The following is a 27,716-nucleotide window of genomic DNA, read 5'->3' as shown; positions in this document are numbered from 1 at the left end:
CTTCTCTCCTTTCTCCCTCTGTTTTTTTTGGGTGGGGGGAGGAATGGGGGTAAGAGTAATTTAGCTTTTATTTCTACATTTCTATAGGCCTCACTGGATGCATGGTCATTTGATCTCAGTGCAGACCACCCATACCTGGACATACACTGACATTCTTGCTGTTGGCAGGTTTTGGAAGCCTGCAGCCAGGGTCCTAAGGCCATCTGAGTCACTGTTAATGAACCAAACTGCCTGAAAGGCTCCAGCAGTTGCCTTTTGGCACTTGGCAGGCAAATCTTTTTCATGTTAGCGTCAAGGTTGTCAGATATCATTATCCCCAAGTATTAAAATTTTCAAAGAAAGGAGGCAGTGTGTTTGATTTATAGAATAATTATCTAGCTTCAGCTCTAACTTGGCTTTGGCGATGGTTTTGCAAGCACTCGAAAATTAAATCCATTTTTTATGGCACTACAAGGTATTATCTCACAGCAAATGATAATTAAACACCTGTGAAATCAATTAGCCCTTTAAGCAGGGGGAAAAAAGTTTTCCAATTATGTTTTCACACCTCCAAAACTTTTATAACTCCAAACTCAGTACTTGTGGCGAGGAGTATGGTTGATTGGCTGTTGCTAGGTGAACTTCCCATAAAGATCATCCCTAAATTTTGCTCAGACTTCATCCTGAGACAGTTTGTGATAGGGATGTATATCAGCTCTGCACACCTATGTGTGTGTATGACACAGCTGAACCTCACATCCGCTTCTCCCCAAAGCCAGCTCCTCACATCCGCTTCTCCCCAAAGCCAGCTCCTCACTTTGTGTTTTGATGCCAAGGTTGACTTGGAGGTTTATCTAAAAGCCAAGATGTCTTCATGGAAATGGAGCAATAGGATGTTCCACGTGACCGCTCTTGAAGGGTCCCATAGCCATAACCATCTTCAGTTCAGATTCACACTCAGATAACAGACCAATTGGCTAGTAGCTGAAACTTAAGACAGTGGAAAACCAGGGATCGTAGCCAGCAGTTTTCACTTACAGTATCCTGTGCTTCATCACCACTGACTGGCCTTGGTAAAGAAATTCATTTTTCTAAATGCCTTTAGAAAATGATCTATACTTCTGAAGCACTGGATAGATTAGGGCATGTGCGCCAATTTAATGTGGACCTCAAAACAAACAAACAAACAAACAAAAACAAAACAAGCCCAAAGAGAAGCATGATATATTTGATATCCTCTACTTGTGATTCAGATCAGAAGCTGTTCCAAGAAGGTTTAGCCTCATCTGTTCTGATACTTAGAGGTACGTCAGTTTGCTCAGTGTTTTCTGTCTCCCTGCCTTGCTAGATCCTCAGTACACCTTGTTAGGAAGGCAAGACCAGATCAACAACTCTCTGTTTTATAAATGAGAGTATATTCCATAGTCAATACAACTTGCTTATGGTGAATCAGGAACCAAGTTAAGAGCAGAGACTTCACTGTGAATGTGAGTTTCTGCATGCTTTACCGTATCTTTCTACATAAACATGTTAAAGGATGATTCTACAATTTTTTTTAGATTGTTCCCGAAGACATTTTTAATATGCACTTGCTTGTCAAGCAGATGACATTTAGAGAAGTTGACAAATCTTAACATTAGCCGGAGAAATATGGTTAGCATTTCAGGAAACAAGATGAAGGGACTTTGTAAGATCGGTTTGGTGATGTACGTGGCTTTCTTGTGAACTGCTGTTAGCAGCTGAACACTTTATAACCTCATAAGCATTATAGACCCTGAAGAATGAGATGAGGGTAGAATGCTCTGATATTTGTTCAACAAAGACATCAAAAAAGATCACTGTAGGTCAGACATGTCCTCGGCAATAGTCGTGAACAACAGTAACAACAACAACAACAACAAAGGGATGTGTGTGTGCTTATTTGTATAATATATATGTTATGTTTGGGCGGGAAAGAACAATGAACCTGCCAAAAAATATGGGCTTGAATTTAAGCCATCTTCAATGCTAGGACAGAGCCGAACCAAGGCAGTGGGAAGGTCGGCTCAGAGGCCAATCTAGGAGCACCTGTCTGAGGAGTGTGCACACTGATGGGCATCTTGGGATGCCCATCTTGGGAGACTTCTGGAAGAAGCATTGGCTTAGGGCACAGCAAGTAAATAATGAAAACAAGTGTGGTGCTCTGAGAAACTGAGAACACCGTGCGTATAGATGGTCATCTAGAAAGGGGGATGTTGAAGCAATAGGTAGAGGATAGTTTTCATGGGTCCCCATATCTACCGGATAGGAATATTGTTCTTAGTAGCTGGAGGGGCCATTGGGATAATTTTGCCCAGAGTATGACATTTTAGAGGGTTCTTTTGTCATTTGATAGAGATCAGATTTTAAAGGGGACGACAGTGGACTTGGTCTGTTTTAAAGCCAATAGAATAGGAATTTGAAGTGCTTCTAGTCTCTGCTTATGGTGATGGAAAGCAGGAAGAACACTGCAGAAGCACCAGAGGAAAGGATGGGAGCACACTCTTATTTCTGCAAAATGACAAATTCTACTAGTAGGCAGTCCTACACCACTTTGCATGGCTTCCCTGGGACGGAGAATACTATCTGACGTATAGGAGCTGCTCAGTATTCCTTTGTTGGGTACTTTTTCATCGCTGCAGCAAAAATACCCAAGAAGATAATTTGAAAGAAGGATTTTTGCAAAGAATATATTCCAGTTAAATATTCATTACATGTATATGTGTGCATATCTGGCTATATGTATAGGAACCATATGTGTACAGGGACATGTAGAGGTCTAAATAGTGCTGAAGAGGTCTGATCTCTGAGAACAGGCAGTTATAAGGCACCATGTGGATGTACTCGACCACTGAGCCATCTCTGTAGCCCCAGAGAATTACTTGTTATAGTTTAGCTTAATTCCGATATATTTAGCAGTATCAGAGATTTGAGTTTACAGATTTTAGCCCTGTTGATCTGGGTTTGTGGTGAAGCAGGAGCATTTGGAAGACATGAATCTGCTCACATCATGGTAAACAGAAAGCAGTGAGAGATAGGAGGAGGTCAGAGTAAGCTGTAACCCTCAGAAACATGTCCCAGTTATCCACTTCTTCTGATAAGGCTCCCACTTCCTAAGTTTCCACTGTTTTACAAAAATACCACTACTATCTGGGAACCTATTTTTTGTTTTTTTGGGTTTTGGGGTTTTTTTGTTTGTTTGTTTGTTTGTTTTTTAAACACATGAGCCTGTTTAAACCTTAATATCTAAAGATGCCAGAGCACAAAGGCATCCTTAGGATCATCTGGTCAACCTTCCCCCAACTCCCCCACCCCCATCAGCTGCATCAGTTTTCCCTGTTCTAGAGCACTGTCTCAGAATGAGACTTCTCTTTAGCAGCTTCTCTAGAGGACTGTAGAAAATATAGCCAGCTGGAGGAAGGAGAGGTCACTCAGCTCTGTAGACTTGTCTCCCCCCAATGTGAATGTGTTTTGCCAAAGGAAATGGCAGAATCCAGACTTTTGAACCTTCCCAGTCCTTATGAATTCAGCTATCCTACAATAGTGGTCTGTAACATCATCATTATGTAACAATTTGATTTTTTGTTTGTTTGTTTGTTTTTTGAGACAGGGTTTCTCTGTAAAGCCCTGGCTGTCCTGGAACTCACTCTGTAGACCAGGCTGGCCTTGAACTCAGAAATCCGCCTGCCTCTGCCTCCCAAGTGCTGGGATTAAAGGCGTGGACCACCACCGCCTGGCTGGTATTTTTCTTAAGCACAAATGTTTTCTGTCATAGGATCCCATTTGCCTTTGTACAGTTTTACACCCCCTACCTTTCCTATTGACATCTTCTTTTATGAAATTTACGTCTTACATCTCAGTGCCCTACATTTCTCAAGCACTTGTCATATTAATATATGCCAACCCAAGGTCTTGTTTGCAGTCAGTGTCTAAGGCCCGGGACTAAGTTATTCCTAAGTCAAAAATTGAAACTCAGTGATGGTGAAAGTAGGAGAGGAGATGGGAAGGTTATCAAAGCCAGGGGCATTCTGCAAGGTTTTATAATTTTATAATCACTTAACTGTGGGGATCAGACAGAAGGTTTAAGCATTGACAAAGAGCACAGTATGTCAGACAGTCTCTGTCTCCATCCCCGCCTTCCCTGGCTATGAGAAAAGCCCATCAGAAATTCCACCCATTTGCCTCATCACTGGGCAGATGGGGTGGCCAGGAAGGAAAAGAGGTCTTTGCTTAGATGGAAAGAAAAGTACTTAGAATATCAGGATTGGTCCATTTCTTCTGGGGGTGGAGTGATTTTGCTTTTGGACCACATCAGCGTTTGTTTTTGGAGAAACCATCAGGGGGGCCCACCATTGTTCTTCTCAGCTCAGGCATGGAGGGAGCGCAGGAGAGTGTTCACCAAGAGCACCACTCTGCATGCATTTAACATGACTTTCAAATAATGCTATTTATCAGGCCTGGTGAAGCACAAATTTCCAATTCCCATCACTGTTCAAGGAGAATGTAACTTTTTAACAAGTTGCCAGACCTTTAGAAATAAAGACAAAATGTGCATGGGTATTGCCTGCATACGTGTGCATCACATGCATACCCGGTGACATGGATTCCCTGGAACTGGAGTTACAGACAATCAGTTGGAAAATGCCATGTGGGTGTTGCAAATTGAACCCAGGTCTTCTAGAGGAACATCCAGTGCCTCTAACCACTGAACCATTTCTCCAGCCCCGAGAAAAATGTACAAAAAGGAAATCAGGAAGAATAAAAGATTGATTTTTGTTTTGTTTTGGTTCCATTCTTAAAGTAAACCCGAGTTCCACTGAACTTGTAGCTTCACCTCAGTTAGGCAGGCTTGGTATGATCAAGAGTTGATATATGCTTACCGGCTGAAGCTGACCTTGCCATAATACAGAGTTACGTCATTCCATGTCCCGTTCCTTCTGTAGTCCATGTGACATGCAGTAAGCTGATACATACCAGCCATGGGTAAGTAGGTGCCGGGCCAAGAGATGGTAGAGCCTAAGCCCTGACTCTTGAAGTGGTAAAAGTGAGCAACTTAGTCGAGTGAGAAAGAGAGTCAAGATGGGGTCCAGGACTTGAGTGGCCATAGGAGCTTACTCTTGGAAGCAGGAATTGAGGTTTTGCAGAAAGGTAGGGGAGCCTGCCGTGTTCACATTTGGGTCTCAGTCATCCCCACTCCTATCAACTAGGGCACAAGCTGTCCTGAGAATATCTACTGCATACTGACTATCCTAACCATGTCTTCTTAGCCTTTATTTAGTCCACATTTTCTTGCCCCGTTCCACTTGGCCATCTCCTGTGGCATGGCACCTAGGGAAAGCCTAATGGTAAGATAATGACCTTGGGCTTCCCCTGGCTAAGTGGCCTGCTATATATCTTTTCTGGACCATTTTTCCACCCAAGGCCATTGTTGCAGCTGGTTCTTTTATTGTCAGTGTCTCCTCTTTTCCCTCTGTGCTCAGGTAACCCTTTATTTAGCACTGTCAGAAATGCTTCGTTTCTAACCAGAGAATTTAGACTCACGTGTCTTGGAACTGCATTCCTCTCAGAATAGGTTTTGAAATCTGGCACTGAAAGTATAAGAGCGGACGCAGTGAGACCTGTGTCATCCTGAAAGCTTCCCATGATTAATGTCACAGGGTGCAATGTGTTACAAATCTCTGTCTTCACCTTTGCTACCTCCGTGTTACTTTTTCCTTCTAGCAAAAACTCTGAGGCACCATGCTCCACACTGCAAGCTCTGCTCTCCTTACCCAGGCTCCACAAAGCCTTCCAGCTCCGCTCCATTGTCTATGAAATGGGGCAGAAGCTGTACCTGCCTCTCATGGTGGTTGTAACAGAAACATACAATGCAGAGTATGGATTATGGGGCACTGCACCCTGCCTACAGGAAAGGCTTAATCAATAAAATTATTAGTGGTATACTTATTAACAGTCATCATGTTTATTCATGTCTTTGTGTATTAGCCAATAAGTTGCTATTTAATGAGCAGTAGCAAGGATGGTATTTTTGAGACAAGGTCTCTTTATGTAGTCCTTACTATTCTGGAACCCACAATGTAGATGCATCTGCTTCTGCTTCCCAAGTGCTGGGATTAAAGGCATGAGCCACCATGATGGTTTTCTACCTCTTTGGTGTGTGTGTGTGTGTGTGTATGTATGTATGTATATATATTACAATATATACTCAGTACATGCTATATCTGTTAATATATGTGAATACTGATTACATCATTACAGTTCTGAACTACCAGTGATCATTCAAGATAAAGATGCAATGGGCAAGATTAGAGTCAACAGGGGCTATGACCCAATGTGTTTAAGAGCATATTTGATGGCAGTCATCTCTTTCCCCTGTGGTGGAAGCCAGGTGTCATATATATTATGTAGTGATGTATCAAACCTATGCCCATGGTGATACACGTGAAAATTAAGTGCCTCTCACTGGGACCTTCACCCACAGCATGCCACCTCCCTCCTCCTGTTCCTGTATTGAAAGATTTTAAGTTGGCATAGAATGAAAATTGTCTTCTCTTTGAAGCCAGGAAGTATGAAAGGATGCATGTAAATGTCTGCCCTTGGTTTTGTACAAACATCCTGTCTGCAATGGAGAGCCTAGAATTGGCAACCTCACACCTTGAGATCACAAAGGAAGTGGTACCTTTGATACAGCTTGTGACTGGTTGGTTGGTTGCCTGTTGAATATTCAAGGCAAGGAATTGCACCACCTTTAAGTAGCAGCCATTACAGCCGGGGAGTTGCTGGCTTTCCCTAAGACTGTCGCCGCTCCGATCGGTCACATTCAGAGTGCAGTTCCACGTATTTGAAGAACTGATTGACGTGTATGAAGCAGCTCAGCTTTGTGCACACTTGTGAGTGTGTATCAGCCAGCAGATCCCACAAGCCCAGCAGATCCTCCATGATCCCTGGGACCCATACTTCTCTGTGCCATGTTGTCAAAAGAACCCAGACAATACAGTGGCCAGCTGGAACCATTTTCCAACTCCCAATTCACGTTTCTCAGTTCAGTCAGTGCCATGGATCAATTTTGTACGATCCCATGTCCTGACCTTTAAGATTTCTTTTCTCAAAAGTAATTGAAATTTTAAACATTTTATCTGGACTTAGGAAAGGGTAGCGGGAACAGGCTTAGAAAACAACAGAGGCCCATCATGGATGCCCCTCCCCCCCACACACACAAGTCACCTGGAGGGAAGTTTTGAGGAGAGAGTCCTATAAAGGGCAGTTGCACGTTGAAGAGGTCAGAGATGAACTGCTCACTAATTTTCTTAATGAGAATTGTATGTCTTCAGACATATGACGTCATGTGGGCTGACCAGAAGCAGCATTGTTTAAAGAAAAGAGTTGGAGCCTTCTTACATTTTCAGCATTTCACCTCTGCCCATGAAGCTGAGCTGTATGGTTGGTGGGATACCTCTGGGATCCTGTCATTCTTTGCTTGAGTTCTTCAGTGACTCAGATTCACTCTCATGAAATAATGTCTGAGCTCCAGGAGGTAGCAAGCTTATCATCTCCTTAACCCCCACCCCCTGCCCTGAGCTCTTTAACCATTCCTGACCCACTCCAAATTGGGTGTTTTCTCTCCCCAGGGACCCTTTGATCCTGATGGACTACCATTAGCCTAGAAATGCCCATCTTCCTGTGTTTGTAGTTCTTGTCCCATCATCAGTGCTTAGCAAAGAGTCCTGGAAAACTGCGAGATACACATCCCTGTTCTCATCTTCCTCACCAATGCCATCTGTAGCCACCCATGCCTTATCCTCCCTGCATAATCCTGCCCCCTGCTTCCATATGAACATCTGACAACTTCACAGTGTTTTCACTGGACCACGAACTTCTTAAGTCGTACCTAACATGTGGACGGCACACACGCGCGCACTCATGCACTCATCCAAGAACAGAGATGTTGCTGCACTAGTCTGTATTTCCTTTTCCTCATCACAGGGCACTCTGGAACTTCAGCCATCCCAAGTATTATCCTTCTGATTTTTTTTCATAAGAAATGTAACCCAACTCTGGGTCCAAACAGAGAAGAGTCATTACTTAGAAGGGACGGGGCTGGCAGAAGCAGAGCAGCTGTAGATGTTCACCCAGTTCATAAGTAAATACTCGAGACAAACTATCACCTCAGGCAGCCTGGAATTGTTTGAGTCTGGAGATTAGAGGCTCATTGCTGGCTTCTTGCCTGTCCACTGTGGCTAGCGAAAAAGCAGGACCATTTGGCCAACGTGCTTGTGAGAGAGATCTGTGGAAACCCCGGGAAGACAGCAAGCCTCAGCAGCGGCTTCCTTCCTTGTACAGCTTCTGATGAGGAGAAAGCTTTTAAACTACACACTGCTGCTGTGTGGTGAGGTGCGGCTTCTGCTTTCATTTTCTTTTAACGGGCCTGCTCCTCATTTGTCTCTTGGTTGTCTTTGCAAAACTGTTTTTTTTTTTTCATTGTTGGTAGTTTTTAAAAAAAATGTTTATTCCATCCCTTCTGATATAATTTGCCATAATAACCTGCAATTGCATACTACTTTCCTGATTATACTGCATGTACATAATTTCATTTGAGCTTCACAGCTTTGAGACTGACAGAAGCTAAGAGATGTGCATGGGGGTCACACAGGAGATCCACACTCCAGATTCGTCAACCCAGATCTCCTCATTGACAGCTGCCTATGTTTCTGCTAATCTGCTGGCTCCCTTCAGCTGAGGTGATTACAGCTATCTTTTGCAGAAATGCTCATAAGGTGCTGTGCTTTAGTTAAAATGTATCGTTTGGTAGCAAGGCGTGGTGGCGCACGCCTTTAATCCCAGCACTAGGGAGGCAGAGGCAGGCAGATTTCTGAATGCGAGGCCAGCCTGGTCTACAAAGTGAGTTCCAGGACAGCCAGGGCTACACAGAGAAACCCTGTCTGGGGGGAAAAATGTATCGTTTGGTCAGGTCAGTAGAAGGATCAACCCCTTTGGATGAACCAGGAAACTAAGCCCAGAAAAATTAGTATTTCCCAAGATTGCCCAGTTTGTCGATGGTAAGCATAGAATGTGAACCCAGGTTTGGCTGCTTGACCACTGAGCTCTTGTTTACTAAGTTTTTAGCTACCAGTTCCCTGCTGCACAAAATGGACTGGGCATTACAATGGACTCACATAGAATCCAAGGCTCTTTCCCAAGAGTTCTGGATTCAGCAGGCCTGGGTGATCCTGAGATCTGTGCAGTTCCCTGGTACCACAGGCGATACAAGTGGCAGGGACAACACTTGGTGGAATGGTAGGAACCACTCTGTCTCCCTTGCCTAGTCACACTGACTCACTACTAGTGAGTCATCTTATGTGGTGAGGGAAGGCTTCAAATAACGTTATTCCATAGCATACCTGAAATGGGGTTATATTCTGTACCTTATTCAGTTACAACTCTAGGAAGAAAACTATTATACCTATTGCATGGTACTGGCTTCCAGGTTAAAGTCAGGGTCATGTCCTTTCTATTGCACATTTTCTGTGGAGCCACTTAGGAAGGCTCTTTTATCTCCTGTGTCATTACCTCTGGAGTGCGGACTGTAATGCCGCAAAGGGGAGACAACTGGTTTACCAGCTGAAGCTGCAAATTCTTTGAAAGCGGTTGACACCTCTCCTGTCTCACTGTGTGTGTGTGTCTTTTAAGTTGTGTATGATTATAGCATGTCTTACATCTCCTGACTTAATAAGGTGAACTGGTCTACTTTAGAAGATTGTCTCCCCACTTGACCTATAAAGTCTGTCTCTCCCACCTCTAACCAATGGTAGCGACTACTCCGTTCTCCGGCCCCGTCGTTATATGCTGGCACAAGTGTTATGAAAATGGAGCAATGTAGTGTGTCCCCTTTAGAGGGTGGCTTTGGACTCGGCATTAGCATCCTCAAGGTCCTTGTGTACTCGAGTAATTTGATCCATGTTCTTTTACTTCATTATGTTTTATTCATCTGAGAAGTGATCTAGGCTATGTATATACCACAATCTTGTCTCATTCATCCTCGGAAGGGTATCCAGTGTATACATCTGTGGACAGTTCTCCCATGTAAAAATGCCTCCATTTCTCTGGGATAAATGCCTAAGTACAGTGCTGGGTCATATGAAAAGTCCATTTTTAGTTTGAGAAGGAACTGCCAGATTGTCCCCAAAACAGCCTTACCATTTTCCTCTCATTCTAGCCCCAAGGAAGAGCTCTTGTTTTGCATGTTTCTATCTGTGCTTGTTCTCATGTGTCCTCTTAGATGGTACACTGTCCTGCAGGGAGCAAGTGGCACCTCCTTGTGTTTTGGGTTGATTTCCATTCCTTCAATGACTAACGCTGCTCAGTATCTTCCTGTGTTCTTCTTGGTGCTTTATTCATTTTCTTTGGGAAAAATATCAGTTCAAATTGTTAGCCCATGTTTACATTGGATTCTCTTATTGTTGTATCAGAAGTGTTCTTTCCATAGTCTAAACCAGTGTTTCTCAACCTGTGGGCCTCAAACCCTTTGGAGGTCGCATATAATATATTTGCATTATAATTTACAACAGTAGCAAAATTACAGTTATGAAGTAGCAATGAAATAACTTTATGTTTAGGGTCACCACAACACAAGGAACTATATTAAAGGGTCACCGACTTCGGAAAGTAGAGGGCCATGGTTTTAGACAAAGTTTCTTAGGAGATGGATGATTTGAAAGTATTTCTGCTTCAGGAGCTTGTCTTTTTCCCTTCCAGGAAGGAGCTTCTAGAGTTGAGTTCTCATAGGCAGAGATAGAAACCTGTATAATGAAACAAGCCATGACATAGATGCCAGTCACCGAAGGCTGGGGAGATTTTCTCAGACCTTGCACACACACACACACATACACACACACACACACACACACACACGCCTCTGTCTTATGCATTTGGCACTACTCAAGAAAGTTTAATTCAAACTGTTGGGTTTTTTGGGGTTCTTTTTCTTTTTCTTTTTCTTTTTCTTTTTTTTTTATTTTATTTTATTATTTTTTTTTTTTATTTTCACTAATAAAGTGTTGGTTTGGGGAGAGAATTCCACAGGGTCTGGTTATGTCACACTGGAGTGATGGTTCTAGTTTTCTCTGGTGATGGGGATGACTTTAAGAGATTTTACAGCCTTTTTTGATTGTTTGTTTTTTCCTTCTTCAAGAAAGGGTTTCTCTGTTTTGTTTTGGTTGTCCTGGAACTAGCTCTATAGACCAGGCTGGCTTTGAACTCATGGAGATCAGCCTGCCTCTGCCTCACTGCTAGGATTAAAGGCATGTGCCTTCACTGTCCCACTTGAGATTTTAAATCTTATCAATTAGGTTCAATCTTGGGCAGATAAAGCAACTGCCTTTGGATAGTGTCTGTCTGAATGTGACAGTATCATCAGAAGTGTTTTTCTTTTTTTTTTTTTATTAAGAAGTGTTTTTCTTTTTTTGTTTAATTTTTAATATTTTTTTATTACGTATTTTCCTCAATTACATTTCCAATGCTATCCCAAAAGTCCCCCATACGCCCCCCCCCTTCCCTACCCACCCATTCCCATTCTTTTGGCCCTGGCATTCCCCTGTATTGGGGCATATAAAGTTTGCAAGTCCAATGGGCCTCTATTTCCAGTGATAGCCGACGAGGCCATCTTTTGATACATATGCAGCTAGAGTCAAGAGCTCCAGGGTACTGGTTAGTTCATAATGTTGTTGCACCTACAGGGTTGCAGATCCCTCTAACTCCTTGGGTACTTTCTCTAGCTTCTCCATTGGGAGCCTTGTGATCCATCCAATAGCTGACTGTGAACATCCACTTCTGTGTTTGCTAGGCCCCTGCATAGTCTCACAAGAGACAGCTATATCTGGGTCCTTTCAGCAAAATCTTGCTAGTGTATGNAATGGTGTCAGCGTTTGGAAGCTGATTATGGGATGGATCCCTGGATATGGCAGTCTCTAGATGGTCCATCCTTTCATCACAGCTCCAAACTTTGTCTNTGTAACTCCTTCCATGGNTGTTTTGTTCCCAATTCTAAGAAGGGGCATAGTGTCCACACTTTGGTCTTCATTCTTCTTGAGTTTCATGCGTTTACCAAATGTATCTTATATCTTGGGTATCCTAAGTTTTGGGCTAATATCCACTTATCAGTGAATACATTTTTCTTAAGGACACATGAAGATATGCTCAGGTTCAGTGAAGCAAGAGAGCATCACAGGAGACTGAGTTAAAGAATACCACAGCAGGAAATCCCCCAAGTGAAACCAGTAACTAAGGTTCCTCGACCATAGAATCTAAAAGAGAAAAAGTTTCATGGGCTCAACGTGCTTAAAAGTTGCAATGGAAAATATTTCTTTCAGTTACCTTTCTATGAAGAGACACCATAAGGACTTGCCTACAGTTTTAGAGGGTGAACACATGACCATCATGGCATTGAATATGGCAGCAGGCAGACAAAGATTGCACAGTAGCTGAGAGCTTGCATCTGATCCACAAGGAGCAGTTAGGGGATGGTGGGATGACACTGGGCCTGTTGTGAGACATTTGACACTCAAAGCATACATCCTGCAACAAGATCACACCTCCTAAATCTCCCCAAGTCAGTCCTACCACCTAAGGGCCACACATTCACACATATGAGCCTATGGAGGAGCATTCTCGTTTAAACCACACAGTATTGTTGTAAGTTATGTCTATATATTCTGTACAGCTGTCTTTATCTTTGTGACTATACTTGTCAGACATACACTGTATACATTGGAGCAATTGTAAATTTATACATGCATGTTCCTCTTAGAAAGATTGTGAAAAATCTTGGTGGAATGGTCTCAAAAGACATTTTTCTTTTATACCTAAAACCAACAACACAAAGAATAGCGGGAACGTAGAAGCTGACAGAAAACATGTAATCTGAGTGGCTCTTTATTTCAGGTGAGGAAACAGATGCCCTCAAAAGCACCTGTGTTAAGCTCATGGCCTCTCAGCAGGACCTAACAGGTTCAGGGTGCATCCCTCATCTCATTATATGAATGACTTCAAGCTTCAATCATGTGGCTCCAGTTGCTACATCAGCAAGTAATGCTTCTGTACAGGCACTTAAAAGTCCACATCCCCGGTTTAACTGTCGCTTGACTTTCTCCCGGGAGCTTTTCTGCCCTTCTTCTCCCTCCACACACTCTAGAAAGTAAATTCTGCAAGTGGAAACTTTGAAACTTGTTACAATCCAAGACACTAATAAGATTTTACATTTTTAGCAGCTTAATGATGAGGATGTAGGACTCTTCTGGTCCCTCCGGGGTTTCTATTCTCAGTATCTTAAACCTTGCAGGAGTCTGAAGTATATTCGACCTTTCTATATTAAAAAAAAAAAAAATCAGTTTAACTTTCACTCATCAATTTGTGTTGGTATATTCCCCCCTCTTTTCTACCTATTAGGTAAAATTCAGACATTATCAACATTTGAACTTGAACATATTTGTCAATTATTTTTCTGTGTTTGGTTAAAAAAAAGAGAGAAAGAGAGAGAAGTCATTACCGTCGTAATTTAATATTTTTATTTAGCTGAATTTGATCCTTCTTAAAAATCCTTTCCACTTTGAAGTCTATTTTGCAGCTTAATTAATGCAGCAAGGGTTTTTTATTTTGCTCTCAATGGAGATAATCTTAATCTATTCACAGTGACCTTTTCTTGTGCAAATTAGTTGTACATGCTTGTTTAAGCAAATGGTCCTTTGCATGATGTCTCTTCTTAATGACGGGTTTATAATTGAAAATTGGCTTACTCCCATATGCCTAGTTTATATGAGAATATAAAAATAGATGTGGACTTTAAAAATATGAATGTATATATCAATATCCCAAAAAAAGTATAGGGAAGAATCCAGCGCCTCCAGGCTATGGTTAAATTAGACTATTAGAGTTAGAAAATGCCGGTGACATATGCTACTGTCAGAGTCACACCTGTCTGTGCTACATTGGAAGTGCTTGAGAAATGAGAGCGATTTCATCTTGGCTGTGCGACTCAGAGCCTTATAGGACATGAGGCATCTCTAGCTTCCCGAGTTCTCTTAGACTCTTAGTGAAGTCGAAAGTGTGTGCTTAGGAATGTATTTGGTATTAATAACTTTTACAGTGGGAGCCTCAAATAATTAAATGCTTTTTGTTGGTCCTGAGTCTCACTGACAATAAGAGACAGGTGATAGTCATGTTATAATTTTTCTGGAGTGCCCCCTCCCCCCAAAACAGTGTAATACCATTAAATGGCATTTGAGTAAAAAGAATAATCACCATGCTCTATCCCAGTTTGCAGTTCCCCCTGGTACTTTTTTTTCTTTGTTCTGCCTCTGCCTCATTCTTCACAAAGGCTTTCTTCTGCTACCCATCCTTGGCCTCCCATGCCCTATTCCTCCTGGCCCCCAGCCCCGAGTCTTTCCCCAAAAGTCAAAGCAGCCATACTTATACATAGCACTATTTTTCTGGAATCACTAAATGTTCTTAGTTAAATGTAGAAACTCCAGTTAGAAGAGAAAACAAATGTTGGCTTGCGCTTAAGGTGGAGGTTTCCGAAGTGTCTTTTAATAGCATGGTGTGGGGAACAGAGAACAAGAAGAACATTTCATGTTGCTGAGTGGTGTGGCATTAAGGGAGAAGCAGATGTATCAGAGATGCTTCTTAGTCTATGGCAGCAAACTGTTTCGTCAAGCGGGGGGGAGAGAATCTGGCTAGTGCATGCATGCCTGCAACCAACCACAGATCACCAGAGGCAGAAGTGAGTGGGTCTCTGTAAGTTTGAGTCCATCCTGCTCTGCATACCAAGTTCTAGGCCAGCCAAGGGTGTGTAATGAGACTTTCTGTGCACCCCTCCCCCACCTGACTTAGGAAGCAGAGACTCTGCAAGACAAATGGTTATGAGAACCACTAGACCTGACCCTTTGTAAACTGTTTGCAAAAGAGATCCTTATTGCCTCATACAGCTCGATTGGTCCTGTTTGTCTTTCCCATGCAACAAGCTCTTGCCCCACTAAATGGAAAGGTGAAAGTAGCCCTTCCTCAAGGCATAGTTATTTGGGGTAAATTGTCAGGGTAAATTGATGCTCTGCCCTGAACCTCCACCATCCGTTTTTCCTCCTGGATTTGCACTTGCTGATCAGACCTCTTGTTGTTCTAGATATGATTATCGGGAAATGCTGCACAATGCCACTTTCTGTCTGGTTCCTCGTGGTCGCAGGCTTGGGTCCTTCAGATTCCTGGAGGCTTTGCAGGTAAGAGACTATGAAAATTTACCGCAGCAGGTTGAAGATTGGAGCCAAACTGGTTTCAAGCTTTTCACACTCATCTAGAGTAAAAAAAAAAAAAGAAGCCCAGCTTTTGCTAAGGAACTAAAAACACCTTCCCAAGAAAATCTGAAATGGTTTTGAAGAGCCAGAATTGGGAGCAAGATTGACTCCCTGACTTTGGACATGAGAGCAGTGGTAAGCTGTCTCACCACCGGAAGACTAGATTCATCAGGGACATGTTTGCAGACAGAGGGCAGATGGGCAGATCCCATTGCTAACATTGGCTCTTGAGTTTGGAGATGGGGGTCTCTCCTTTTTTCCTGTCAGCCAATGTCAGGAACACCGAAAATGGGGTGTTACTGTTATTCCCCCAAAATGAAATTGTGGGTTAAGTTCTCTATTGATTCATCTAGACTCTTAAAGAGTGATGCTACTGACTTGCTGTGATGTGCCACCGCTCTGCAACTCAGAGGACTCTTGGAAGCCTGTATAGTGTCTTCTCCTCTTACTGCAGCCAGCCCTCTTGTTTTTGGATTTTGTTTTTGTTTTTGTTTTTCTCTGTACAGCCCTAGCTTTGTGGATGAGACTGGCCTTTGATTTACAGAGATCCTCCTGCCTCTGCCTCCAGAGTGCTCCAATTAAAGGCATGTATCACCACGCCCAGCTTTTGGGTTTTTGGTTTGCAGCCTGTCTTCTTGAATGGCGAGAGAAATATGCCCTCTACCTACCTACCTTCCTCCCTCCCCTTCCTCCCTCCCCTTCCTTCCTTCCTGCCTGCCTGCCTGCCTGCAATAATTTACAGTTTGTCTGAATCTGTGAATTTGAGGGTGTTTCATAGCATCTTCATCCTGTCATTTGAACCGTAAGTCCTACCCTTTCCTCAGGCTGAAGAGCTCCTGTCTCTGGCAGAGCACTTCCGCTGCTTTGTGCGCTCTGAAAAGCGTACCTTCACTACTCACTAGCATTCTGGAAGCTTCATGGGTGTCCTAGGGTGCAAATTGCTCTCTGGGTTGAATAAAGACTTCCTTGGCGACTACATTTCGTCTTCAGCTTGTTGACATCCTAGTGCAGACGAGAAACTAGTACCACTGCAGTTTGCACTACACACTGGAGGGAGCAAAGTTTTGAGTTAGATGCTTATAGAAAAAGGAGAGCTAGATGTTACAGTAGTTAAGTCCACAAAGCTCTACCTAGACAGATGGGCCCCATCCTGTTCCCCACTGGCTCATGACCTTGGGGGGGAACCATGATGAGATGTATCTGTGGCACTTCCATTGACAAAATGGTTTATACTCAAGGTTTTTATGCTCAGATTTTTGTTGTTGTTATTGTGAAAGCTTTCTGCAGCAAGGCCATTCATCCCCATGGAAGTAAGGTCAGCCAAACCTATGTACTAGAATAGAAATGGGGTATTAGCATTCTAAGGCGAGACTTGAAAATCTTCAAGTCAGGTAGGGATGCTTGCAGTCCCATGTGACCTGGTAATTCTGAATCACTTACTTGCTTTCTAGCCTGAGCAGTGTGGGCCCATGTAACATAAGCAATGCCAGTGATTGAATTTGTACTTACTCTTCTCCTGATTGGAATGGCATCCCTGCTGTCAGTATCCTCACACTCATGAAATCCTTCCTTTGCTCAGGCTGCCTGTGTCCCTGTAATGCTCAGCAACGGATGGGAGTTGCCATTCTCCGAAGTGATTAATTGGAACCAAGCTGCCGTCATAGGCGATGAGAGATTGCTATTACAGGTAAGGAAGGGGCTGTGGCCTTCGGCAGAAGAGCAGATTATTGCTGCCCCCATCCAAACTTTCAAAGAAGATGAATCCAAAAGGTCAGCTCCATAAAAGAAATTTTATCAGGAGAAAATTGCCTGTGTCATGGTGAATATGAAGCCGTTTAATATGATATTGTTCACTTTCCAACCCCAAAATCTGTCCAAATCCACAGAATATATTGTGGGAAACAGCCGTTGCTGATAAAATGTATGAGCTTCGTTGAGTGGGGAAAGGTGGATCCCCACCAGCTTCAGCACCAGCGTTTTCAGACAGGACACTCCCTCTGGTCCCTTGGCTCTCTATATATTCAATCTGGTTGACTCTGGGACATAAGCTCTAGGCTTGTTGCTGTGTGCAGTGTTACCACTACCACAGTCCTCAACCCTGAGTACCCGCAGGAGGGCTGTCACTTGGATAGATATTTAAAAGAAAGGTCACTAATAAAAGTTTCAGTCGTGCAAGGAAAGGGAACTCAGCCTGTCCAGAGAATTGAATGAGCAAGAAGGGGCCATGAAGATTTCCAAAGCCCCGCCCTCATCCCCTTACCCCCACCCCACCCCCAGTTGTGTTTGAGGTTCTCTGTAAACTGCCACATACTCTTATATCACAGTTAATATTTTCTTTCATGGCATTAAACACTTTGTCATTAAACCTCCACAAGGTTGTGTAGAAAGATCATCTCCAATGTTTGTGCTTTTAAAACAAAATTAATTGATATCCAAGAAATGGATATTTTTATTTTATGTGCATTGGTGTTTTGACTCCATATGTCTGATAAAGGTGTCGGATCTCCTGGAACAGGAGTTACAAGTAGTTGTAAGTTGCCATGTGGGCGCTAAGAATTAAACCCCGGTAGAGAGTGTATCCAGTACTCTTAACTGCTGAGCCATCTCCTAGCCTATTCTGTTCTAAACAAAACATAATTCCATAGGTGTTCACTGAGAAAGAGGTTTGGGGTTTTCGAAAGGTTAGTGTTCACAGCACTGATTCCCTGGTATAATTCAATAGGGACAGCCTCCAAGACATACTAAGAAAGAGCTCTCCATCTAGACAGAGTAGACGCCTGAGTCATACACTCAGTGTGGTATGTGGTGCTTGTCCACATTGCCTTTGTCTTTCTTTCCTTTTATGTTGTTTTAATAATACATACTCATTAAAGGAAATTTTGGATATGAAAACCATCAGTCACCGTGTTCTCAAATTTTTTTTTTTTACCAATGCATCCTTGAACTTGCTATGAACAAGTTGGAGTCTGTCTTAGAGTAGGGAACATTCCATGACACTTAAGTGTGGTTGTCCTGGGCTACTAAAGTATGGCTTTTTCACTCTTTGAAGCCACGTTTTGACTTGACTCTAAAGATTGTATTCTTCACACCCCTGTGCCCACACTTGCTAGTATTTTTCCTCCTCATCTGCAATCTGTTTTTACACAGCTGCTTCCATATTGAACAGTGACTGTACGGTTGTTAACAATGGTTTTTAAGAGCTGGCACGGAGCCCAAATGTGTGCTCTGGGAAATGTTTTTTGTTATGTTACAATTTTTCATTTCCTGTTTTCGAACAGCTCTGGTGTTTTTATTTGCATATGTTCTTGTCAGTCTGTCACCGAGAAGCGTGCTGTGGCTTTCCTATATCTATTTTGGTAGATCCTATTACCACACATAACCTTTTATTAGGACTTCCAAATCATCCTGTCCAAATTGTAATTAATTCATCACTTTCCCATACCTGTCTCTGAGGAAAGGCAGATTAATAACCAATAGCCAAAATGCCATTGGAACTTAGAACTCCATCCTGCCAATCAATTGAAGTCATCCTCCAGAGGACTTTGCAGAGCACTGTCAAGACACTTCCATCCTCCACACAAACTGGTAGAACACAGCTCTAGAAGTGGGAGAACAGGATGTTGCCATGGAAGACACGAGGTGGTATCTTTGGCTGAGTCTATGCACCTCCCTCCTCCCTTTAGAAACACCATGGACCTGGCTTTCTGCAGACCATATAGCCATGGTAGCTTTTGGCATTTTCCTAATGGATTAGTTCTCATGGCCATGATAAAAACAGCCATGCCAATCTGTACGACTTAGAGAATGCCATTGTCATTGAAAGGGGCATGCTTATAAAAATGGAGGATGAGGGTTTTCTCCCCCCTCGTTTTTCTTTGGCAATCTAGGTCATTTTCTCATTGAGCAAATACAAATAAATTTTCTTGACTTATCAAGGATCTGTGTCATGAATGGTTTAGCTCATCTAAGAATATTTTATTTCCATTGACCTTGATCCTGCCAGTGTTTCAACTTTACCTTCAGCATCTGTATTTTTTTCAGTATTATGATCTTTTCAAAGCATAGACTTAGTATCTACGTTGAGATATTGGCAGAGCAAGTCAGGTTTTCCTTCTGTTCTTTTCACTGCTTTTCCTAGGGGCCGATTTGAATCTTAGCAGTGTGCTCTCATCTCCTTTCCCTCTGATGAGAACGCGACTACAGTGCAGTCCCATATTTTGAGTAACTTTCCTATTAATGCGGTTGGCAGAGCATTTCTTACGTAGCCCAGGCTCCCATGTCTATGTGATTCATCATGCATTAGGGAGGCAAGCATGCAGAAAGGTGAGCACAGCAGGGCAGTTGACAATCACAAGGAATCTAGTATAGATGACATAAATAGAACAGCCCTTGAGCTGTACATATAGTCAGGGAGGAAGCCTGGAAAATTTAGCCAGAAATCCAAGGAAGGCATCTTAGAACTAGGGCTAGGACAAATTTATAGGTAGACTGTAAACAACTGGCCCAGCTCTACATAAAATCAATTGGTCCAGCTTGGACTAGCATCTCCCTGTGTCAACAATGGTAATAGCAGTAATAATGAACCATCATAATTAAGATTTCTATATGTAGACGCTGTACTAAGCACCCAACCATATCATGTTATGAATGAATAATCCAAAAGAGCGCCTAATTCATCCAAGGCAGCATATCCAGTAAATAGTAGAACCAGAATCCCACGTTGATGCCATTAACACCTTTACCTTGCTATCAAGCTATGCTGCTATTAAAAATAACAATATCCTGATGAGAGCTTTTGCTGGCCATGCTCAATTAGGCTCATTTCTTGAATAGCTAGCATAAAACTATTCTCTTAGCTACAAAACGTATAGCAATATGAACAGGAAGAAAGGCCTTCCTTCAAAATGATTTAACTTGGTATAGAACAGCCTATGATGAAATGTTTGAGAGATCCAGGGAAATTAGAGTAAGGGTTAGAGTTGAGAGGAGAGCTCTCAGGTGTACAAAAGGTTCAAAGGAGGCTAGAAGAAGGATATCCATGTGGACATGGCTAAATAGGTTTGGGTTGAATGGGTAGGCTCATGAACAGTCTTTAAATAGACACATTTATAGATACTTCATGGTTCCTAGAGTGGCACTTCTTAGAAAAGGGTTTTTTGGTTGGTTGGTTGGTTTTGGTTTTGGTTTTTATTGTTGTTGTTGTTGTTCTGTTTGTTTACTTTCTCCAAGACCTTTCATGTCCATATCAGGGCCAAAGATTTTGTGGACTTGAGGAGGAAGAGGAGGAGGAAGAGGGAACGGGACTTAGGACTGTAGGAGTCCCCTATACAACTAACCTGGTACCACAGAATCTTAGAACTGAGCTAAGCCAGTGCACAGTCTCCATGCATTTGAATGCCATTGAGGTTGCTTTCCTAGACCTGTTGTTTTTTCTGATGTTTCTTGGGGACATTGTTACTTAGCAGTTGGTGACTTCGGTGGTGAGCCTAGCCTTTACCAGCTTAGCCATCATTTCAGCCTGGGTGATGATTTTTTAATAGACCTGTTTTCTAGAAAATGAATGCTATGAAGAACAAAAAGTGCAACCCACTGGGTTGTTTTGATCAAGCTCATCTCTCTGTTTTACAGTTATAATTACTATGTGTTCCCCTTATTTTACAGATTCCTTCTACAATCAGGTCTATTCATCAGGATAAAATCCTAGCACTTAGACAGCAGACACAGTTCTTGTGGGAGGCTTATTTTTCTTCAGTTGAGAAGATTGTATTAACTACACTAGAGGTAAGTGAGACCATTCCACTCATGATCGTTGAATAATAGTTCTTTTATTGCAACCTCTTTGTTTTACTGTTGGGTTGTGCACTTAGTCAAGTAGGACAAAACCAAATTTCCTGTCCTTGCACAGGTTAGTGACAGCTCATCCTGCAACCCCACATCTGTTTTACCAGTCTTAAGCAAATGCCCTCATTCCTGACAAATTCTCATAGTAGAAGTGACATGGAGAGAAGCTGTGCTCTAGACAAAGTGATTTGTCTGGCATAATTTCAGAGGTAATGTGGGTAATGACTATCTTCCTGTCACTCAAACTCAGTGGTATCCTTTGAAGACATATTTCTGGAGTAAATTGAGAAAAAAAGATAATGATCAAGTAAGGAAACTATCCTCCACCATTCTTAAACTATGAACAGTTCAGGGAGCACCATAGGGCACAGCGCTTTAAGAGACAGCAGGATTGTTTCTGAAGACACATACAACTGAAGCAGCCAGCCCCATGTTATAAGGTTGTGGTAAGAAGAAAACTTTCATCATGGTTGTATCCTACTGGTGTTGAAAATGTTAATCTTTATAAAAGTAGAGACTCTGGCTCGTGAGTGGATAAACATCTTCAAGTTGCTTTATTCTGTGTGTGTGTGTTGAGGGGCAGGGGAGTTGTATTGAGAAAGCACTCCACATACACTGAGCCATGTCTCATTCTTTTAAATTGCCTGGTTTAAGGCAATAGCAAAATAGAAAATCATGAAAATGATTAAAACCACAGGAAGTAGAGCAGATAGCAATGGCCTCGGGCTATGCAAAGCTTTGCAAAGAGCTAAGAAAGATCACAGAAAACTGCACACTCATGAGTTTCCTGGCTATGAGCAGGGGAGTGATCAGACTGTCTCCTGAGGTGACCCAGGAACTTGGAGAATGGGGCAGGACGATCTACTACACACTTGGAGAGTATTTCCTTCGGAAGTTAACAATCACTCTGAAAGCTAATATAATCTTGAATAAATACAAAACAACCAAGTAATACTGTGGAAACTGAAGTCACCTGCTCCATCCACATGATCATGCTGTGTTCTTGTTGAGGGGAGGGTCAGCATGAGTGTTAGACAAAGCACAGTGGAGATTTTTCCACACCAGCCTAACTTCGGCTCCAGGTCTTAGCTCTAGGCAACCAGTCACCAGGATTTTCCCATGCCTATGCCTGGTGTACATCCTGAAGCTAGGTAAACAGGTCTATCTAAGTTATTTTCCATTCCTTTTTGCTTTTGTTTCTGAGTGAGATTGGAGACTTTTTTTTCCTTTAAAAATAATAAATCATTTTCTAGCCTTTTACTTCTTAGAATGTTAGCAAAACTAACTGGATTTTATCTGTCTTGCTCAGGAAGCCCACAGATAAACAAAAGAAACTGCCACAACATTATTGACACTTGCAATTTTTAGAATATTTGAAATATTAGTTTTTTGTCCTAAACATTCCCCCTCAGCTGTTCACGCTTATTTTGTTCTGTTTGTGTTATACCCGTCTCAGTGTCTGTAGCTTCTCTGCTGGCTACATTTAGACAGGGCCTTGGCCTTCTCATGTATAGTTTATCTGTACACATACATACACATATTTTACTGCAATCATGTTTTATATATATATATATATATATATATATATATATATATATATAACATATATATATATATATCATACTGTCTAACTGCTTAGTCTATTGGCATTTATTCATGTTCTGTATTAAAAAGGTAGCCTTTTTTTCCTCATTTTTTTTCTTTCGAGTTTCTAGTTTTCCCATGGCTTTAGTTACTCTATCCATAGGGCAAGCCAAGGGCTCTGTAGTATGGCTTCGGGCATGTCCCTAGCCTTTTTATCCTGTCCTGCTCTGTTCACCTCTACACCCAGACCACGTTTTAATCTGTCTTCACCCTAATACCATCGTGTGGTAAGCCTCTGCTTATCCACCCATCTGGTGCAGGTCACCGTAAGTACTATCTGTGATTACTGCTATCTGCATAGATGACTGGGAATGCATACAGTGCCTTAGTCAGTGTTTTGCTTGCATTTTGAGCTTTGTTTCTGCCTACACTTCTAGGTTAGTATTTATGAAGTGAAATTAGTGAACCAAAGAGTCCAGGCATTACAAAGTTCATAATATATTTTATTAAATTACTATGTTTTTTCTTAAACTTGAAAAAACATATTGTTTTATTTTTGTTTGATGAAAATGGCACATGAAATTGAATGACATAAAATAAAACTTGAGTAATGGGGAAATCTACTGTAAAGATAGCAATTTTCCTCGATCTACACATCAGAGTCTTAAAAGAAGTTAGACAAATTACTCTGAGCTTTAGTTTGAAGAATAAATGCCCTACCGTAGCCTAGGATTATTGAAAAGCAGTAAAGATCATTTATTTCCATAGTTTAATTAGTACACATTATAAAGCTACCATAATTATGAGAGCTTTGATCCAGCTTCTCAAATGAGAGAAGATATGAGTTGTGCTATTTGATACCAAATAACGTATTGTTAGTACAATAGTGGGCATATATATAGTATAAAAGTACTAGCAACACTCACATGAGGACTTGGTTGGACTCCCCGTATCCATGTAAAAGCCAGCCGTGGTGACGTGGGCCTGTGACCACAATGCAGTGCAGGCAGTAGCAGGCATATTCCAGAAGCTTGATACGTAGCCAGGCTAGCCCCAACTGCAAGATTCAGGTCCAAGTGCAGACCCTGTCAACCTCTGATCTCCACACAGGGGAGCACTCTGCACACACACAGGCACACAAAGATAATACAGTTGATGTAATATGATAGAGATGGGTATAGCCATATCATTTGAAGTAAAAGAAGCTGCTCTGCCCATGATCTCAGGCATAAAACACACTAAGTGTGACGATGAAAATCATTAAAACTTTTGTCAAGCAGATACACCATAAAGCAATGCAAAACTGAGGGCAGAGATTCACAGTCAATATGAAGCTAAAAAATGTTAATATTTTTGACATGTAAACTCTGATAAAGAAATTAGAAAAATATCCAAGTTCCCAAGTAGGCTGGAATACAGTGAGACCTTGTCAAAAACACACAAGGGTACTTATATTTTCAGATTAGAACAATAGAAGTACGTCTTTTCCCAAAACCCGATAAAGTACATTTTTCTACAAACATTCTGAATTAGGATATGAAATGAAGAGTTTTTGATGTTGTTAAAAGGAAAACCTCCTAATATTTCAGTAATGTATGTATAATAAATTATACATATGTATGTATATGATGGCAGATGTGTATAGATAATCAGTACATACAGTGGCTTGATTTAATGGTTTTCTTAAAGTATATTATGATGGTGCAGAGAATAACATGCATTCAGTAAATCCATATTTTGATTACTTATTTTGTACCTTTTCCCAGGCTATCAGTATGTGTGATAGAATATTGTATTGTGAATCTGGGCAGTGGCCATGAGCCATATCTCCCAGTCAGCCACACTTGTATCTCTGTGTGCTGTGTTGCTAAGGTTAGTATGCTGGATGGACTGAGTCTAGTAAACACATTTTCAACTTGCTTTATTTTTAGTCTATGATGAGTTTATCAGGATGTGACACCCTCATAATCTAAAGAAGTATCTACAGAATCCTTGTGTGGATGGATATAATAAAGACAAGAGATGCAAACGTGTAGAGTGGCTTAATTGCTAATTAAATTTAATTGTAATTGTTCCTAAGGGTATATAGTCAAGTCATGTATGCATCAGGTGCTGTGAAAGGGATATTTATTTACCTTAACTTGAGGAAGTTAAAATTAAATAAAATACTACTTCCCACCTATAGCATCAGTAGATGGCCCATGGAATCATGGTAGTATTGTCACCAAGGTTGCAGAAGAGAGACTTTAAGATTAGAGTGGAGGATGACTACCCCTCTTAAGCCTTTCTGCAGAGGCTAGCACCTTTAGAAGAAAGCAGAATTTTCACCCTGTACTTCTCGAGAAGATAATGACCTAATGAAGAAAGTTCTAAGTAGCATAGGCTATGGTGTTTATGTTTGTTATAACATTGCACATCCTCAGTCAGATAGTGAGAAACAGATTGGCCCATTGTGATGTATCTACATAAAGACTGTTATACAGACACCAAATGTCGTAAGGATATACATTTATTGGTATAAGCAAATGTTCATACTTTTCTTTTAAAAACAGGTTACAATGTATTCAAACCCATCTTTTATTTTGGTCAACACAATACAGACTTGTACACATTTAGGGAAAACCATTCCTAAGACATGATATAAGATAGTAGCTGTATCCCCCTTTAAAGTCTTATGTATTTTACTTTTTGTGTGTATGAATGTTTTACCTGTATGTATATATGTGGATCACATGGACATATGTGCCCTCAGAGGCCAGTAATAGGTGATCCCCTAGAACTGGAGTTCAGATGATTGTAAGCTGTTTTGTGGGTTCTGGGAACTGAACCTGGTTCCTCTGTGAGCTCCACTGAGTCACCTTCTCATCCCCTAGCTGTCCCCTATTTAAGCAGGGATTTATTTGAAGCTGATTTTTTTTTTCTCTTTCTTCCCTAATTTGCTGCAAAGGACCTATCATGAGTGATTAGTTCATTCTCTTGATATTTCAAAATAAAGCAGTCCATGTAAGAAAGAAGACTGCCTTAAATGACACATCTCGTTGTCTACAGTAGGAGGACCAGTGTTGCCTCCACTTAGACTCTCTAAATGGTTGCATCCACTTAGACTCTCCCAGGCTGTCTCTGAGAGACCCTCCTCTGCTGCATTCTTGTGAGCCTTCATGATTATAATTAAAACATAACACACAGACAACATTGCTAATTTGCCAGGCAAAAGATCATATCTCATTAATTATATTTCTTTTGCAGCAGGTTATTGTGTGGATCCAGTTTCTTGTCTATTAAGTTAACAGAGCTCCCTCCATTCTCCTGCAATAACAGCTGGATGTGTTACATTCATCACAATAGAATCTTACGTTGAGCTGTTTTCATCTTTGAGCCTAGAAAAGCTTTCTTCCCCTTGGATCTAAGCCACACAATTCTTTAGCAACACATTTTTTTAACACTAAAACCATATACTTCATTCAAATTTATAGCAGCTGTCAAATCTCTCTATATCATCCCAAGATTGGATTGTAACAATCTGACCTCTCAGGCAAATTGCAAAAGAGAGAACACTTGCTTTCCCATCTTAATTCAGAGCTTGCATTACCCTAAATTCAACAAACAGAAGAGGTAAAGGAAATGCCATCCCTAGCCATCCCTATACACAAAGCAACAAAGCGTACATGTTCCTGAGATGAGCTCAAGGACCACACGTCAGCGGGGCCCACTTGGCCTAGCACTTAGACACAATAAGTCATCTGATGGGTTATGGCCCTGCTAAGGAAGAGAATGGACGTTAACTCTAGGCAGCATAGACTTAAGGCTCTTTTGCTTAATTTATCTACGCATAGACTCTAGATCTGTGGTACTTCTTCCTTGTTGCTCATAATCTAGACCCCGAGAGTGGGATGACAAGTCTTTGGAGAATCCCCATTAGTAACTTCTCTCATCATTATGAACAGATGCCTTAGGAGAAGGAAAGCTTATTCAATTCAGGCTTACAGGTTAAGGTAGGGACAGTATGGGAACCGGAGTATGAGAATGCTGGTCATGTTCTTTGGTCTGTAGATTGGAAATAAAAAGTAGACAGGAAGTAGGACCTGGCTATCAAGTCTCAAGGCCCTCTCTCACTCCTCCAGCAGTGCTTTACTTCTTAAAGGTTCTACAGCCTTCTAAACAGCATCATCAGGTGGACCCAAGTATTCAAACACCCAAGCCTGTGGTGGACATTTCACATTCAAACCACAACACCAGCTCTAATGTTATAGGTAGTACTTAGACACAGTCAAAGATGGGATCCCTCATTCTCCCCAAAGCCAAGGATGAGCAGGGAGTGCATTCCTTCCGCATGCCCACTCTTTCAGACTTGGGATCCTGTTAGCTCTCAAGCCTGACTGCTGCATTTTAGAATTAGTCTCCTTGGAGCTGGATTTTTCTGTTTTCTACTTACTTGCAGGCAAATTGAAACAATGGCAGTGGACTGAGTAGCAAGCTGCTAGGGAGATAGTGTTCCTTCATGGGTCAGCCCATAGTAACTCAGGTTCAAGGCAAGCAAAGAGAAAGCATGCATGAGATGATAGCAATCTCTGGCATAACCTAACAGCCTATGGCAGCGGAGGAGACGCTATTTTAGAAGTGGGGGTTGTGGAGCTTTCCCTGTTTGCTCAGTTATCTGACCAAGCACATTTAAACTACAGCACTGTTGTGAGCTAATGTCAATCAAAGATGGCTTTGGCTTTAAACACATGTCATATGATGGCACTTGGTGTGCCAGGCAGTAAGTATCATTTGATCAAGGACCAAATGAAGATGACTACAGCCTGCAACGCACTACCCATGATTTTGTAAAAGAGAATGGCATAGAACAATAAGGAGCCTGTCATTCTACCCTGTAAATTTACTCAAATATTATCCTACTGAGGGCCTCAACAAACAGCCTCTCCCTCTCCCTCTCCCTCTCCCTCTCCCTCT

The 27,716-nt window shown here is 41.7% G+C and overlaps 1 protein-coding gene across 1 annotated transcript in view; it reads left to right on the top strand.

Moving 5' to 3' along the window:
• The window catches only part of Ext1 (exostosin glycosyltransferase 1), a 278,195-nt gene that overhangs the window by 222,930 nt on the left and 27,549 nt on the right, over positions 1–27,716 (top strand). Inside the window, exons 2-4 of the mRNA XM_021183381.2 lie at positions 15,170–15,263; positions 16,918–17,025; positions 21,000–21,119. Of these exons, the coding sequence (XP_021039040.1) occupies positions 15,170–15,263; positions 16,918–17,025; positions 21,000–21,119 (322 nt within the window). The remainder of the gene's footprint in view (positions 1–15,169; positions 15,264–16,917; positions 17,026–20,999; positions 21,120–27,716) is intronic.

Source organism: Mus caroli, chromosome 15, assembly GCF_900094665.2.
Source record: "Mus caroli chromosome 15, CAROLI_EIJ_v1.1, whole genome shotgun sequence".
NCBI classification, from domain to species: Eukaryota; Metazoa; Chordata; class Mammalia; order Rodentia; family Muridae; genus Mus; species Mus caroli.
The sequence above is the reverse complement of the archived record's forward strand: the minus strand, read 5'-3'. Positions and strand labels throughout refer to the sequence as shown.